The sequence below is a fragment of the Rhipicephalus sanguineus genome, chromosome 11 (assembly GCF_013339695.2).
Source record: "Rhipicephalus sanguineus isolate Rsan-2018 chromosome 11, BIME_Rsan_1.4, whole genome shotgun sequence".
NCBI classification, from domain to species: Eukaryota; Metazoa; Arthropoda; class Arachnida; order Ixodida; family Ixodidae; genus Rhipicephalus; species Rhipicephalus sanguineus.
This window is the reverse complement of record NC_051186.1, coordinates 53,790,218-53,808,149: the sequence shown is the minus strand read 5'-3', so window position 1 is coordinate 53,808,149 and position 17,932 is coordinate 53,790,218. Positions and strand designations below refer to the sequence as shown.

Here is a 17,932-nt window from a genome sequence, read left to right as displayed (position 1 = left end):
ATGTGTCCCGGCCACCGTGGTCCCGACGTATAGGCATAAATAGAGTTTCACTGCCGGGGCCCCAAAGCCTCTTGCGTACGCATGCTCTTGCATTCCTTTGTACTCACAGCCGTACCAATGGAGAATACAAAGGAGCGCAAGGGCCTACGTACGCAAGTTGCTTTGGGGCCCCGGCACTAAAACTTTCTAATAGGTGGAAAGCCGCCCCAAGGCAGCTTTCGTACATAAGCCCTTGCGTTCTAGTGTACTCTCCTTGGGTGCGGCTGTCGAACATAAGAAAGCAGGGAGAATACAAAACAGCGCAAGAGCTTGGGGACCCAACGGCTAGGGGTCCCCGACACTAAAGCTCTCTAATGAGTGGGTAGCTGCACCTAGCTTTACCTTGTTTTATGGATATACCATTGTCGCCACAAAGGGAGGAGAGAGAAAATAAGAATAGAAGAAAGGCAGGGAGGTTAACCAGGGCTGAGCCCCGTAGGCTACCCTGCACTTGGGGAAGGGGGGGAGGGGAGGGGGAAGGAAAGTTATAGAGGAGGAGAGAAACGTCACTTTTGCAGCCGACGCAACAGTTCCGCGTTTGATATAACACACTTTGAATCAGCCTGGTATCCTTCAGAAAACGCAGCAGCGCTTTCGTTGCCTATAGGAGCTCGTTTTACGTGGCATCTCGTTCGCAAGCTCTGAGCTGCCGCATACGCAATGGCAAGCACGGTGGTTCTGTCTATATATCCCGAACTGCTCATATGCCCTCGTTTTCTTTCGCTCGCCGCAGAGGCCACCAGCGTGCGCTTCAACGGCGAGCAGTACGCCCGCGTGCAGCTGTCTCGACCGCTTCGGTCGGAGGCCGAGCGCCTGCGGCTTCGCTTCCGCTCGGCCCGGGGTCAGGGCCTGCTGCTGGCTGCGGCCGCCGACGCGCACGCCACCCTGCACACGGCCCTGGTGCTGGCGCTGGAGAACGCGAGGCTCAAGGTCGCCTACAACCTCGGCGACGGAAACAAGGTGACTCCGTTATCCACGCAATCGGCGTCACATATATGCCCAAACAGATTTTCATCAAAAGTAGAAAGATTTTTGGTATACTCTAGCGCGATGTACGCTTGTACATTTGTTCGAAAACAAGTTTTAAGGAATAAAAGTGAAAGTTAAATGCCTGGTAATGGTGATTAGTATGTTAATTACTTTAACTCTTTGTCTATGCTACAGCCAAGTACAACATTCGAAGGCTGCGGCATTTCCACTCCAATGTAGACGCAAGCCTGCACCGATGAGCGCGCGTCATAAGCAGTACGGTTGATCACTTTGTCGCCGGAGAACATCGCCGAGTACATGAGCGTGACTATGTCGTTAGTCACGGAGGCTAACGGCTGCCGCGCTTCCGTCATCTGAGCGAAGCCTCTCCTGCGTTAAAAGTTGTTTTCCGCTAGACTTAAAAATAACGAATAACGAAGAATATATGGGCATTAATGGCCAGCAAGTGCACAGTTGGTTATAAGAAACGTCCAATGGTGGAAGCGCGGCCACGGATTAGTTCTCGCAACCAAGGTCTTTTGACTTGCACACAGTGCACGGTACACACCTGTGTATGCTGTCGCGGCAGGTAGTCGAACCCGTACTTCGTACTCAACAGCGCGCCGCGTAATGCGTAACCATGGCGGCGAGTCAGATGGTGACTCGGTCCGGGATATCATGAAAGCTTGTTGTAGGCCATTGTATCATAAGTGAAATCGCAATATTAAGGCATCTAAATGACCAGAGATCTTTGCGTGTGAGTTAACGGATGCAAGAAAATAAACTTTGCGAGAAGTGGAAAGGCGGGATTCGACGTGCAATAAAACCGTGACCGCCACTATAAGGAGCGCGCTGTGCGCGTTCGCAGATATTCTACGTGGGTCAGGCGCTGGACGACGACCGCTGGCACAGCGTCCAGCTGGACCGCAGGGGGCATCGCGTCCAGCTCAAGCTGGATTCGGACACCACCACCGGAGGTTTGTGATACACGCCAACTGACTCCCTAACACCGATGTACCGCCATGTTGTTTCTCCTCGCTTCTTGATCATATAGTTACACCCCATTTACTGTATACCCTACACCTCGAATGTAAACCCATTTAAAATTCAGTGCCAATTTGTTTGCTGCTAGTTTTGTTTGGCGTCACTAATGTCACATTTTTCCTGCTGTTCGCGTGATCAAACGTGAAGCTTGACCTCTAACCTGCCCTAAATGGACACTAAAGAGAAAAACGATCCTTTTGGTATTAGTAAATTACCCTTTCCCAATACCAAAAAGCGCAACTCTTGCCACTAGAAGACGCTTGGTAAGCGATAAAACACGCGAAAAAGAAATGTAGGTGGCGACGCCACCTTGGAGTTCTCGCACTAACTCGCTCTGACGTCGTAGGTTTCGAAGCCGTCTACTGGGGCCTATACGTAGTTCTTAACCGACAAAAATGCAGGACATTGTCCTCTGGTGGGGCCAGAGACATAACGCCCCGAGCTTCAGAAAATTCTGCCGAGCCTGTGAGGACAAAATACGAAAACACACTTTCTTACGTTAAGTCGAACAGTCACGCTTAAAACCGTGAAAACGACCCGCCTGTCCGCGTAATCCTACTGATGGCTTGGGTAGAGTTTCTTACAAAAACCGCTAGAGGGAATTCGGACGCTGCGTTCGCTGAGTTAGGTATACAAAGGAAACGATGGCCAGTTCGTGCATTTGTCTCTGCACAGTTTTTGAGCTTTCTGCTTCACAGATATAGGTTCGTACGACGTTATCTACGCTTCGTGTTGAGCGGTTGCAGCAAAGATTAGACGCACAGCAAATAAACGTGAGGAAGAAATTGCCGAAGCGTTGACAGTTGAGCTTGTTGGCACATCATTTCGCTGTTAGTACGGAGAAGCGCTAGGCGACGGGACAAGAATACACAAACGTAGGCGCGGACTAACAACAAGTTTAGTGTGTTCCTATCCCGTCGCGTAGCGCTTCTCCGTATTGAAAGGAAAAAAAAAATTGGGGAGGGGCGAAGCATGTAGGGAAGGGTGTATCAGCTCTACTAACGTGGAGCCTGCATGTGGAGGGGCGAAGCATGCAGTGTGCGCCGGTGTTTCCCACAGCAAAATCACTGATAATTGGGCAATGAGAGGCGGAAGAAAGATTAGACACTGCAGAGACCCACAGTCCGCTTTTAGTTAACGCGCACGCTGCGAATCTTTATTGTTTAACTACGCGCAAGAGAAATCTCCCACCGGCTCTACATTGCAGGTCAAGATCCAGTGCCTATATATATACGGGGTGGCCGGTGAACGGTTGTACAGCGCGAGCAGACGCTGCCATTTTCTCAGGCGCCCTTTTTTCATACAGAGGCCCGTCCTCGCTCGCTTCGGAGCCGCAGTAGCCAACTATGTGACGTCGGACAGCGGGCAGCAGACTATTGGCCAATAGGCGGCATAAATCAAGAGCGGCGTTTAATTGGGTCAGATGCGCTTCTTGCGAAGGGGCGCCGCCATGTGCCGGCGCTGCGCTCCATAGTCTGCTAAATTTCCCAGCGAGCCACACTCGCGCGCAAGATTCACTAGGGGAGAAAGCGATCGTGTTTCATCACGCGCGCTCAAGGTCATGACGAGCGCTGACGTCACTTCCTTCCCCCGTGTCATTCCTCCCAAGCGCCTGAAGCGCGCGGTAAATCTCTGTAACACCACTCCTTCCTGACGTAATCGAGAAATTTTTGCGGCAATCGATTTGTGAGGCTATACTGAGGAGCTCGTATACCGAGGTCGTTCGATGATTACTTGGCAAAGTTGTTCATGACCCCTTGAATGTTTGCTGCAACCACTCAACAACAAGAAGACCAACTGCCCTATAGATGTAAGCCATTCTAATACCTGTACTTCAAAAATCTTCGTCCACTCGCAGAGATCCGCGGCGAGCACGCTGCCCTCGAGGTGCGGACGGTGCACGTGGGCGGAGTGACGCGCGAGGGGCCGCACTTCCCGGCTCGAGATTTGCCGGGATTCGTGGGCCACATGCAACAGCTGCAACTCAACGGGCAGCCCCTGTTCGAAATGGCCCGACAAGGACACATACCGAGTCTGCAGGTACCTCTATCTGGCATCTTGAATCATTGACAGTACTCTACGAGGTCCGAAGATCTTGTTTCGGCATCACGCGCAAGCGATTTCCGATGCTACAAAAGCGTTGCTACACTTATTAAGGTGCACCGGCCTGTATGGCAGCTTATGAATGAACGCTTAGACGTGTATGTATGCGGGTGTCCGTGAAAATTGTTGACCTGTCTGATCGCGTTCGGCAGGACTTGATATAGTTGTTTTCAATTCACTCAATTCCCCACACATCGCCCTCCCCCCCCCCCTCCTTTCCCTTCCATCGGTGCAGGATAGCCGACCGGAATCAGCACGGTTAACCTCTCCCTGCATTTATCAGAGACGTTAACCCTTATCACTTCCTTCTCTTTCTTTACAAAGCGTGTGACTCACAAACACACCAAAGTTTCTCAATATATGCCCGGTGAAAGTGAATAGCAGCTATCGAAACGACTCGCCGGTAGCGCTTTCCCGCTACCGCGCTGCGCCTCTCGCGTAGCTCATGCCGAGAGCTCGAGGCGCGAGCCAGGTAGAACGCAATCACGACCTCGGTCGGACTGGACGCCGCCGGCTCCGCTTCGGCTATCGCATCCTAATAAAACTCACACCTTAAGGTCTGACCACACGTACGCGTTGCGTCGCGTCAGCGCGTGGCGTGCAGACGCGGCGCCGCGCCCTCTCCCTATGGAGGGAGAGGGCGCGGCGCCGAGTCTACGCGCTTCAACGCGTACGTGTGGTCAGGCCTCTATGCATAAGCCGCAGTCGACTCGAAGGCGAAAGCCATTGTCTTTATCTTCTAAATCGATGTATTGAACCTCCGGCACCCCTCTACGGAAACTTTCTGCGATTAACGGCGTTTTGCAATGCCTCCAGGATCGGAGGCATTGTCAGCTTTCTGCACCTCACATTGTTTTGCACTGCCTCCGGGATTGGCCCAACTTTGATCAGCAATGATGTCATGTGATGATGTTAAAATTTTGGCGATATGTGACGTCATCAAGTGATGATTTTTTACATCACTCATGTTGACGCCGCCGACGGGGGACGCCGGTCAATTTTCACGTTTGATGAGTTATCTAAGGCATTCGCCTTACAAGTGGCGAGGAACGGCGCGGCCAAGTCCGCCGCCCTCACGTTACTCACTCGCTACAGTAATATTCGCTCGATAATCGTGCGAACTGGAGTTTAGTCACGAAAACACCCTTCGAACACCGTTTTTCACATCGCTTCTCCTCAGATGACAGCCCAGCTGGGACCCCAGGGCGAGCCCTCGCAGCTGCATCAGCCAGTGACCTTCCGGTCTCGGCTGGCGTTCGTGGGTCTTCCGCAGCTGAAGGCCTACTCGTCCATGCACCTGCACTTCCAGTTCAAGACCCTCGAGCCCTCCGGCCTGCTTCTCTACAACGCCGGCAAGGGACAGGACTTCGTGGCCGTCGAGCTGGTTGACGGCCACTTGCACTACCAGTTCAACCTCGGAGACGGACCACGCAAGGTGTGTGTCCAGTTTTCACGTTCGTCTTAAGTGCGTAGCCTTTTAGGGTTTCGGCTTGTCGTCCGTGTATCTCATGTGGCGTGATCAGGCTCACAATCAAGTGGTCAATACAGGCCTAAGACTAGGCTAGCAATGCTCAAAACCGGGTTAAAATAAACGAAGAAGGTCTAAAATAATATAATTAACAGAAATAACCAAGAAGTAATCGCAATAATTAACCTAAAATCGCTAAAAACTCCTCGGGAACGTGCGGCTGACACCCGCGCCGTGAAAGAGAGACTCTACGGCGTTACATCCGAAGGGGGACACAAGCTGACGGAACTCGCCGCAGACGACACGTATCTCAACTGCCGCAACAAGCAGGAAGTCGATAAAGCGCAGCGAAAAATAGCGCGCATGTCGCACACCGAGTTTGCGAATCTCCCTAACAAGGTTCTAGTCGTGCCGAGGAAACCGTACATGCTTACCTCAAACATTGACGTCATCGCCGTTTTGGTAAACGGAGCAGCGGGAACTCTACGAACGGGAATCGCTGGGTTCCCGTACTACGCAAATCCTCAGGTTTCACGGTAGTCGAGCTGCATCTAGTTGAGGATTTAGAACTACACCAAATCGCTATGCAAGTATTTTTTGTTTGTTGGTCACCCACAGTCCAAGCACGTTACACAAAGTGTTAGATGTGCGTTACGCCTGCAACTTCCGTTTATGAAATGCAGTCAATACGAAACATAGACTGTCTTCCAAGGTGGGGGAGCGCTGTGCCAGTTGGTGTAATATATTGTAGAAGTATAAGCAGAAAAACATAAGGGGCTGTATTCACAATACTTCTCTTTCGTAAGTGCAATTTTTCCATTGGCCAGCCGGCTTCACTAATGATATGTCCCGCATCGTGATTGGCTGAAATATTCTCGTACGAAAATTTTTAGCCTAAAACGTGTTTGTCAATACGGGTCCAAGAACCTAAAGCAAATGACAGGACAGACGGATGAGCATTTGGCATGCCATTCCCTTTCCGTTCCTGATATTTTCCCTCGCATAGTTTTACAATACAGGATGGTCTTCAATTTTCGTCACGAGAGTCAAGGTTTCCGGGGGTGCACTTCGCAATAAATGGACCACCTACATAAGCAAGCGCCAGTAGATACAGGAAGCATCGAGGAAACTGTGCCAAATTGGCTCCAGGATTTAGTCCGAGGGCGCGCCTAGCTAAACGCGAGAAAAAATTTAATACGTTATCTGTAATAATGAGCAGCTGTGCAGTTCACAATAAAACGCTTACGAGTGTAAAAAGCACGCCCGCATGCTCGCGCGCTATCGCACTCAAAAATATACAAAAAAGACCTACTACCCTCCCCCCCCCCCTTCCTGTACACTAGCGGGTCGGGCCTTTATTGAGCGATTGTGCGTGAGTGTGACCTTGAGTTCCTTTTCCGAAGTAATGCGCTATCCGCGCCTCTTTGCTCCAGCTGCGATCGCTACCTGTAAAGCGGGCTTCACCAGTTTACAACTCCATATAGCGGTGAAGCAGAATAACCGTAAAGGTCGCCTCACCATTTTACCCATTCGTCGAATGGCGAAGCAGTGTACCTGTAAAACATGCCTCCCTATTTGGCAACCTCGTCTAATGGCAAAGAAGTGTAATTCTAAATAAATGCTTTACAAACTTATCTGATGGCAGAGCGATGCAATCGTAATTGTGATGCAGGATACCTGCGAAGCGTGCTTCACCACTTGACAAGCTCGCAGTACGTCTGTAAAGCGTGCTTCGTCGTTCGATAGTGTCGCATAATGGCGAAGCAGCGCAATTGTAGAGCGTGCTTCACCTGTTCACAACCTCGTGCGGCGGCGAAGCAGTAGCACTCGTTTTCGTGCGGGGAAATGAAAAAGAGAAAATCGTTAAAACCGACGGCGCAGGTGCGGTCTAACACGGCACGCCCTCTGAACGACAACCGGTGGCACGCGGTGACGCTGGGCCGCAGCTCTCTGCGCCAGCACAGCCTGGTGGTGGACGACCGCGTGGCCACGGTGAGCAGCCCGGGCGCCAACGTGCACCTGGACCTGGAGGGGCTACTCTACCTGGGAGGAGTGCGCCGGGGCGGCTACTCGGCGCTGCCTAAGACTCTGGCGTCGCGCACGGGCTTTCTTGGCTGCCTTGCTTCGCTCGACCTGAATGGCGAGGCCCTGCACCCCCTGGACGACGCGCTGCTTCCGAGCCCGCTCGTCTCCCGAGGATGCCACGGTGAGCGCTGTCGTCGCATTCTAACATGACTATTTTGCGCAGATGAACGGCAGGCGCGCCACAGTTTAGGGGGCGGAGCTTGTGTATGTTTCTAGGTTGTAAGCGACTATAGAATGTCTTCTATTAAACTGTGGTCCCACGGAACCATAAAGCACTCTGTCGGACGTTCAGACATCACAGACGCTTGAACTTACGCTAGCGAATCCATTCCTAATTTCTTCATCTCTTTACCGTCGTGTTAGTCTTAATCGGAAGGCTGAAGCAGGCCACCTATTTTGTTCCCTTGCTTTTGCCCCTCCATTTCTCGTCAGATCTTTTTCTGACGAGTCCAAGTGCTTGACATGCTGCTTCCCAATAAGAATAGCTGGAGAGGAGGAACAGACGGCTCTTCTCTCCCCGCCTCAGCTTTTGCCAAACGATCAACCCGCTTCTGCCTGATTATTTCTATAGCTAGAACGAATTTGACACTTACTGCTTGAGGTGACAGGACAGGATTCGTGTCAAATGATTTTAAGGGCTACGCGTGTGCCAATCATTACATCTAAAAAAGAAGGTCCTTTGAATAAATTTTGTACACGGCGACAGGCCCGTTATTATGTCATTTTGTTCGCATTCCTTTAATTATATTGCTGTTCACAACACCTTAGGTCTTTTGCACCTTGCACTTGGCTGTTGTAGAAACCATAAATAAAAAATACCGCACGTTTTGTAAAAGCGTCGAGTTTGCGCGGTGCCGGTCTGTTTTGGCAGCTTGCTCTCGGTTGTTGTCGTTGAAACCATAGAAAAAAATACCGCAGGTATTGTAACAGCGTCGAGTTTGCGCAGTGCCGGTCTGTTTTTTGTTGGCGAAGGTGTAGGCCATAACCTTGCACTCGCATATCGTGACTGCGCGTCTGAGACTGCGTCCTTGCATTTTTTTTATGCGCAGCCACATGGGCCCCGTGCGGCGACACGGCGTGCAGCAACGGAGGCGTGTGCACGCCCGGCTGGAACGAGCAGCAGTCGTGCGACTGTGACGCAACTTCCTTCAGTGGACCCACGTGTTCGGACGGTGAGCATGCAGGAGAATAAAAATGCAGCAAAAACTCCCTACTGGGGAGTTCTCAGACAGCGAGCAAGCATTAGTTAGAATCCCGCTGTTAACCAACGTACACAACACCAGCCAACATTGTCCAGAACTAGCGGACTTTAGCAATCATTCGGTCTACATCTGCCAACACTAGCCTGTATGGTACGGTTACTTGTTGCGGCAACTGTAGCGGCCGACGTGTTTTCCTCGCCGACTGAGTTGTACGGTCACTTGCTGCGGCAAATCTAATGTCATGCTTTCTTTCTTCGCCAACTGTATGGTATAGTTACTTGTTGCGCCGACTGTTACCTGACGCGGCAATTGTAAACTGTCATGCTTTCTTTTCCGTAGTAATATCGTACACACCTATACAAAGACCCCGTGTATTCCTATGGACCGTGAATCGTCACAGTATTGTCGCACGCGCTTCTTTTTCTATTTTTATGTAACCATCCCGTTACACGTGTAACCTCTGCCTTGCGCAGGTTGCGCGGGAATGTCAGGGAACGTTCCCCTATTGTTATTATAATCTTCCGATAAGATTGCGCGTACAACGCGAGCAATATTCGAAGTTAATTCTAGAGCTAACGCGAGCACCAGCGTCAACGCTGGAAGGTTCGATAAGGGATGTATTGAAAGCCGACGCACTTCACCGACGACTATGTGTGCCGATATCGTTGCACTTTGAGTGTCATTCTTTTTCTGGGCACAAGTTCACCAATAAAGGGTTTCATCTTAGCCGGCTGCGATTTACCGTCACAACCACTAACAATATACGTACTAACGCACAGTTTTCCGAGGGAAACAGCCCGAGAATGCTTTCGCATCAAAACGTGCAACCACCATGGCGGCGGTATGTCGAAGTGCTCCTTTACACGTCAACCTCACACCACTGCGCCATGTTTTCCTCGCAGAGAGCATCGCGTACAAGTTCGGTCCCCGACCTGGCCTGGTACGCTTCACGCCGAGCGGAGGACCGCGAGCGGCGTCTCGCGCCGACCTCCTCGCCCTGGCGTTCCTGAGCACGGCCGACGACGCCGTGCTGGTGCACGTGTCCGGACCCGATCAGCACTTCCTTCTACTGCACATCGTGAGTGTCGATGGCCTGCAGAGCACCTACATCTAACGGGTAGTTTTCACGTGGTGCTACGGACGCAGGTATCCCCTGTTCATGAAACGCACTGCTTTAATACCCTTTCAGGACAGAGTTATTTTATACTTATTTCTGTGTAACGCTTGCTGCACGCTTGTATTGAGTGTTTTGTTCGCTATGTGTGCTAATTACGCATATTTTTGTCATAATTACCACGAAAGAGAGAGGGAAAAAAAAAAGCTTTTCACTGCGCTAGTACTCGCACATGGCGACCACGATAGCCCCTCAAAGCTCCATTGCAGCGTCTCGAAGGAGATGCTAGTTCCCGGAAATGGCCGCCGGGATGACGTCGATAAAAACTACCTATAGTGGAACTCGGGAAGCTTGCGATGTGTCTCTAATTGAAATTTCAAAGGCAAATTACGGTGTGATCGACTGTGCGGTGTATGTATAGTTGTGCTATACCAAGGTGGCACACACAGACACGCAAGTGAACCCGAAATTGGCATAAGCAATGCGCCCTTTCGTGCCCTGCCTACGTGCCCATGCCGCTGCGTTGTGTCTACCTCGTGAGTGCGACGCACATAGTACAGTCATATCATGCCAGCTAGACCTCATCGAAGTAATTTTGATAGGACGCTATCATTCTTAAATCATCACCATTCAACAAATATACTGTCGTGCATAAGCCCAAAGATTTATCAGCTACCCGCCTTACGTGACAAATTCTTGAACGACTAACGACTCTGGCCCTGGTTATCTCGAGAAACAGCGACTCCGCCCGTACTTTGTAAAGCTGCTAGCTGATGGTATTATAGAATGTAATGTGAACACAGCTCGACCGGAGGTGGTCTGGGCACGGCACGGCACGAGCGCTGTGAGATGTTTCTGGTCCTCGACTGTCACGCTATGTCCCATTACAACATGCAACGCCGACTACATGCATGGTCCAGTTCTTGTGGTGCTGAAGCTTCTACGATGCTGGATTGTCCTTTCACGAGGTCCTCCTTACATATCCTTGTGATATAGGCGTCGGTGGCACCCATACAATCTTGACGAAAGGGACCCCCAGTTCACCAGCTCGACCTCATTCCTTTATTTCAAGATGTGATTCTGGCGCAAAGTGAACACAACGTAATGGAAAGAAGGACAGATAGCTCTTTCTGTTTACCTTGCTATCCGCTGAGTTTGCCTTGCTCCGGGAACGCATCTTATGCCATCTTCGACAAATTGAACCGGTGCGCACTGCGGTGATTGGATGCAACGGTGCATGCACCAGGACGCACCGGTGCGACTCGATGAAGATGCCAATAATCAAAACAACGAACCAACTATAGCCAGACATCTCACTTCGCTCAATTCCATTTCAGGAGGGCGGCAAGCTCCTGGTGACGTACAGTGCGGGCAACGCGGGAGACCTGACGGCCAGCGATCCCGGGCTGCGAGTGAACGACGGCCGCTACCACGTGGCCCGCGTGCGACGGGATGGCGCCAACGTCACGCTCACCGTCGACGACCGGATGGCGCACGCGAGAAGCATCAAAGGTGCGTCCCGAAACCGTTGATCAAGGCGTCCCCCACCGCCCACCTCTGGCCACGTCGATCTACGACCCCTGCACAATAGAAGAGACAAGAGCGCTCGTCCTATCTTCTGTGTTGTCTCTGCCTCGCACTCTTAAATACGTTATATGAGCTCTCTATAACATATTTCTTCCTCCACGCGTTCGCATCAGCCGCCATCTTGTTTGGACAGCCATGTAGCTTAAATCGGTTCCGGTATTAGCGAAGCTTTCTCTTTTGCCGGCTTCTACAAATGTGGAATAAGACTATAAATTGCAGCTCTCTACGCCGCAACGGTACCACATCATGGGCAGTCGTTTCATGGCCCTTTCAGAAAATTGCCCCTCCAGAACAAGCATTTCAAACATTCATCATCGAGTTGAGACTTGGCCATGAACCCGATCAAATGTTTAGCTCTGTAATCAGACATGGATCTGTACGCGGTGAGTGTAGTGCAACACAGCCTCTCAATTGGTGCCAGCAGGTCGTGCCCCGGGCGTACTGTCCCGCTACTGGTCGGTGGAGGCCGGCGGCTTCCGCAGCAGTCACCAGCAGGGTGGCGCCGACAGCGACGCCGTGCAGCGTCCCTTCGAGGGCGTCATGGCGGGCCTGGTCTTCGACGGCGTGCGCCTGCTGGACCTGGCCGCCGAGAACGAGCCCCGGGTTCGAATCCAGGGGGACGTCCAGTTACTCCTCTCCATCCCGTACGAGCCGCCTAAAGGGTCGCCACGCATGCAGCAGGTGGGTCGCCTTGATCACTTCGAGCAATCAGGATATGCTTGCCTCGTGACCTGGAAGCTAACTACGTTGCCTGCACAATGAACCGTAGCCTTAATTTTGTTACATCGTAATAGGCAGTTTTAGAATAGGGAATGCAAAGCTCTGCGTAAGCGTTTCTCGCCATTGCGCATGCGTCATGCGGTGACCTCTTGGGTACCCACGTTAGATGGCGTACCGTACCCGCGAACGCTAACCCTGCGTGCGCTATTCTAAAACTGTCTAATTCAGTGCGTGATGCGTCCCGCAAGGAGCCTCTCTTGCCTCCACAATGTCGAAATCAAGTCCCACATATAAGTCGAAATCAAGAAGAAGAAATAGACATGGGCTGGGCATGTAGCGCGAAGGCAAGGTAACAGCTGCTCTTTGAGAGTAAGAAACTGGATTCCGGGAAGGAAGCAAGCGCGCGAGGGGAAGCCAGAAAGTTAGGTAGGCAGATGAGATTAAGAAGTTTGCGAGTATAACTTGGCAGCAGCAAGAAGCACAGAACAGTGTTATTTGCAGAAACATGGGAGAGGCCTTTGCCCTGCAGTGGGCGTAGTCAGGGTGATGATGATAGAACACATGCAGAAAATAAAGTCGCTTTCCTGCAGGGAACAATACATATATGGTAAAATGTATAGTGCTTAGAAACGAGCCGCAACCTATTACAGGACCAACTCAGACCTTCCTTCACCTAAATGACCTCGTGAAAGGCGTTCTAAACACGGCCAAATGTCCCGTTTACTCTGGATACTCCAAGGAGAGCCGCATACTCTGTTATTGAATCCATTAATTCAATTATAACGATTCAAATCACGCTGCTTAAACGGTTGCATTCTTTTGATTGCCATGTACAGCTACAAGATGGCAACATCAAGCCCGCTTGAAGACACTTGTGTGTTGGCACACGGTGCACTCACACGGTGCCCACCGCTTGTTCTATTTGTGCTTTACGGAAGGCATATGTTGACGTCGACGGTTTTGTGTGCGTGTCGCAGCAACCGCGAGCCTCTCCCGGATCCTACGAAGGCGACGACCTGGTGTTCTCGGAAGGCTCCGGCTGCTTCGACAGCGACGACGACGATTGCGGAGCGGATGGCTTTGGCTCCGGTAAGACTTCAACTGTCAACTGGCTATGTTCATTGCGTCCACAGGCTAGCATTTGTAAAAGTATGGGCGGGCAAACAGCAGGAACGGAATAGGAATTGAAAGGACAGACGCTGTCATGTCAATTCCTTTCCGTTCCTGCTGTTTGTCGGCTCGTACACTCTAAGAAAAAAAGGTTTCGCCTTTGCTACACATGTCACTCTCCCATGTATAACTCCCTTTAGAGAGGCACGCTGACTCTCTTTAGGAGAGTCGTGGGATGTGTGACTCTCTTTTGAAAAGAGGTACGCTGACTGTTTCGGAGAGTCGTGCGTCCCACGACTCTCCTAAAGAGAGTCAACGTGACTCTCTAAAGAGAGTTATACATAGGGGAGTCACATGTGTAGCAAAGAAGAGTCAAATGACACCTTTTTTCTTAAAGTGTAGATTTGCAATATGTTGCACTAAGTTGCCCAGCAGACCACCATCTTGAAGGGACTCTTAAAGCGAAACACTGAATCGGTTTAGATTGATAACCTATACTCTGAAAACTCTAGTGTCATCAATTTTACCACCACAGATTTATTAATAGATGAGAAACTCAACGTTAAAGGTCTCACTTTTAAATATCCCAAAGAAATATCCGATGGTGACGGCGCGGAAATTTCAGTGTTTTTTTTTCGTATTTTGGTCACATTGCCTCAATGAAATGTCCTGAAACTTGGTATGGTAAGTCTCTCGCTCCCCTAAAAGACAATGTACTTCATTTTTACCGATTAGAAACTGCGCAGGCCCTAGCAGACGCCGTCAAAATCTATGACGTCACGACAGGCTGGTGTGGAAATCTCAAGGGGGCGTCGCCACCAGCATTTCTTTTCTGCGCGTTTTTCATGCTCACTAAGAGTCTTCTAGCAGTACGCGTGGTGCTTTTGGTATCGTGAAAGAGTAATTTACTAATACATCGTTTCTCTCTTTAGTGTCCCTTTAAGCACTAGCAGTCTGCCTATCAAATCTAGACACTGCATGGCAGCCGTTAACAATGCGGGTGTGAGTCCAAGCGCACAGTGATGTGATGCCGATGACTTCCTACTGCAATATGGTCAATTCCACCGCATATATGGTCAAATATAAAGCCTCTAAGCCAATTATATTTTAAGCCATTCAGAGAGGCGGTACCAGTCCCAATAAAATCTGACAAATTGGGAGAACTCAACATTGTGCAAAAAAATGTAAACCGGCCAGCCGTGCTTTAAAGCTACAATCTGTCCTCAAAGTTAGACTGAGGTCAGCGCCTGTCCAGTCGTTTTCTCCTCTCTATTTCTCGGCTTACGCGCGCTGCTCATGACCATTCACGTGCTCGTACTAGTGTGACGTCTAGCTTTCCACTTTCGTGAGCGACAGTGGGCTCGCGCGCATTTTTGTCGACTACGCCATGTCTCCCAAGGTCATTGATCCCGTTGCAATGATATTGAGCCGCGGAGCGCAAGCGTGGCAGTCGTGACGTCACGCCACGCGACCCGTTGCGGAGAGGCGTCGCAGGTGCTCTCGCTCGCAGCCTCGGCGCCACGTAGCGAGGCGAAGGTATATATTAGTGAAACACTGCGTGCATAGTCTTTAAAACCATGCCAAACATACCTTTCGCTCGTGATAACTAGGGGCCGCATTCACAAAACTTCTCGTTCGTAAGTCCGTTTTCCCATTGGTCAGCCGGCTACGCTGACTTGTCCCGCATCGTGATTGGCTGAAATTTTCTCGTAAGAAAATTTGTAGCGTAAGGCTTTTTCTGTGAATACGAGCCTAGGTTTACAAGAGTAAAATGTCAGCCAATCTTTTTTCTTTCTTTCAGGAGACGACCTCATCACTGCCGTGTACGTGCAGCCGACCGCCAGGCCAGCACCCTCGCCGCCACCGGTGGTCGTCACTCACGGCGATTGCGACGACGAGGACTGCCTCGACGGCAGCTCCGGATCGGCGCCCGATGGTGACGAAGACGACGACAGCGGCGACGGGGCGTCGCCCACGCCGCCAGACCAGGGCTTCTCGAGCAGCTCGACGACTCCGAGCACGACGGCCGCTTCCGCGCCCACGGCGACGCCCTCGACGTCCACCACTACACGACGTCGCCAGCACGAGTGGAGCATCGTGCGCACCTTCACGGTGACGCGCGCCCCATGGCAACCTCGCAGCACTCAGGGCGCACCTCCAGCTGTCATCAGCGTGCCCATCCCGGAGCTGACCGTGCCCGACCAGGAGAGGGCGCGACCGGCGCCCAAGCTCAAGAGCTCGGCGGACAGCACAGCCTTGGTGATCGGCGTCATCGCCGGCATCCTCATCAGCATCGTGATCGTGGCGCTACTCGTGTACCAGTTCCGAAGCCGGCCTGCGGGTGCCTACAAGGTCGAGCAGGCCGGGGCGGCCGCGGTCGCGACCGGAGGCGCCTCGAAGGGAGCCGGGGCGCAGCAGGGCGAGGCCTACCAACCCGTGGCCACGGCGCAGCAACTCAATGGCGCCGTCCAGCCCAAGGCCGGAAATGGCGCCAAGAGAAAGAAGGACCTGCGAGAGTGGTACGTCTGAACCACCAAGACCTCAAGAGGACCTCCACAGGCCCCACCCCCCAACAAGCGACGAGAGTATACGTCTTTCAAAAAAACACCGGGGCAGGGCCGCCCCGCGGCCCCGCCCACATCTCCCCAAACTTCTTCTAAGTGTCGCGTGGCTACAAGAAGCTTTGGCCCCGCCCTGCAGCCAAGGAGAAGAAACTCCAGCGCTCGTGACGTCATCGCGGTGACGTCACCGCTACCGCAGCAGGCCCCCCGCCATTGCCGTACAAAATAGACTCGCGCAGCAGGAGGATCGCATATCAGTTTGGACAATGTCCTCCATTTTGGTTCTGCCCCGCGCAAGAAGAGGCCTCGGTGCACGTCTTCGACTATACTTCCTTTGTTGCTGTTTTTTATGTGTGTGTGTTTGTTTTTATTTCCTCGGTGACGAAAGGTGCGGACCGACCTCCCGTGCTTTGTGATGACCTCACTATAGGTGGACAAAGTGTTAATCGTGCCGCGATCGAGGCAGCAGCGAGCGACACCAGCAATAATTCTATAGAGGACCGACGACGACAGTGCCGTTAATAAAACTTGGACTTTGCGTGCGTGCGTTGGCTTCAATTTGTGAGCTCAGGCACGAGCTCCCTTCTGGGAAGCTAGTTATCATACACATAGGTCAGCAAGTTCACTCATGAGGTGACTCGCTCAGACTCAGATAGGGACGTGAGTCTGAGTGAGTCTGGGTGAGCAATATTTTGGTGAGTTTGAGTCCGAGTGAGTCCGCTTGAGAAAAAGTTAAGTGAGTGTGAGTCCGAGTGAGTCCGATTGAAGGAATTATTCGTGAGACTGAGTCCGAGTGAGCCCTAAGCGTAAAATATTTTTCTTGACTGAGCCTGAGTAAGCGCCAGCTTTTATTGCCGACCTATGGTCCTATCTACTCATCTTCGGCAGTGCTATAAGCCTTATATCGGCTTACGTTTATACTAAAGTCAGTCCACATATGACAACGCACTGGCGTTCATGCTCCACCTCGATTTTTATTTATCAGAGGCGTGAAAAAAAAGGGGGGGGGGGTACCATGACCTCCCCCGCAACCTCTCTCACGGGAAGTTCTTGATAAAAATATCTCGTGTGAGTCGCGTATTTCACAAAAATTGTCCTTACAGGATTGAAGCCACTGATAACTCGTATTTGAAGGCACAAGATCAAAAAGCGTATCGTAGAGCACCGATTATGTCAGATATTGGCGTTAAAGAGCATTGACACCGCGATCGAAAAAGCTAATTTTACGGTAACGGACTCATCAGTCGGCTGATTCAGACTCAGGTCAAAACATGAGTCTGAGTGAGTCCGGCTGAATAATATGTTGGTGAGTTTGAGTCCGAGTGAGTCCGCTTAAGAAAAAGTTTAGTGAGTCTGAGTCCAGTTGAGGAAAATTTTGGTGAGTCTGAGACCGAGTGAGCCCTCAAAGCAAAATGTATTTCTTGAGTGAGTCTGAGTGAGCTCAATATTTTTTGCTGGCCTATGATCATACAGCGCCGAGCATTTATAGGAGCTGTTTATTGGTCTTATACTATTTTGGTTGGAACCGACGACGTCAACAAAATTAGATAACTTGGTCTTAATAAGAGATGCCACAAATAACGCCACTGTTGTTCAGTAAAACATTTTATAAAGCAAAGCCTTGCTCAGTAAAGCCTTTGATATAGCAAGGACTTATTCAGTGAGGCCTTCGATATAGCAAAGCCTTGTTCAGTAAAGCCTTTCATAAAGCAAAGCCTTGTGCAGCAAAGCCGTAAGCATAACGGCAAGTCACGTGAACGTCGCGTTGCTGCTTGTAAGTTAGCAGAAGCGATATATAGACCTGAAAGCAAGAAGAGTACGAAAGGGCGACCATACGAGCAACACATAAGTTAATTTACGCATGCAAAGCGAGACTGTCAAAACATCAATAATAATGTGCTTGTAAGACATAATATGCTTCGCGCTACAA

The 17,932-nt window shown here is 51.1% G+C and overlaps 1 protein-coding gene across 1 annotated transcript in view; it reads left to right on the top strand.

The window, feature by feature from the left end:
- LOC119374788 (neurexin-2) overlaps positions 1-16,498 on the top strand; it is a 50,048-nt gene extending 33,550 nt beyond the window's left edge. Inside the window, exons 12-22 of the mRNA XM_037644972.2 lie at positions 773-999; positions 1,877-1,985; positions 3,911-4,092; positions 5,336-5,590; positions 7,505-7,829; positions 8,758-8,880; positions 9,813-9,988; positions 11,362-11,536; positions 12,036-12,292; positions 13,309-13,420; positions 15,243-16,498. Coding sequence (XP_037500900.1) covers positions 773-999; positions 1,877-1,985; positions 3,911-4,092; positions 5,336-5,590; positions 7,505-7,829; positions 8,758-8,880; positions 9,813-9,988; positions 11,362-11,536; positions 12,036-12,292; positions 13,309-13,420; positions 15,243-15,970 — 2,669 coding nt within the window. The 3' untranslated portion in view covers positions 15,971-16,498. The remainder of the gene's footprint in view (positions 1-772; positions 1,000-1,876; positions 1,986-3,910; positions 4,093-5,335; positions 5,591-7,504; positions 7,830-8,757; positions 8,881-9,812; positions 9,989-11,361; positions 11,537-12,035; positions 12,293-13,308; positions 13,421-15,242) is intronic.
- Positions 16,499-17,932: the final 1,434 nt, after the last annotated feature.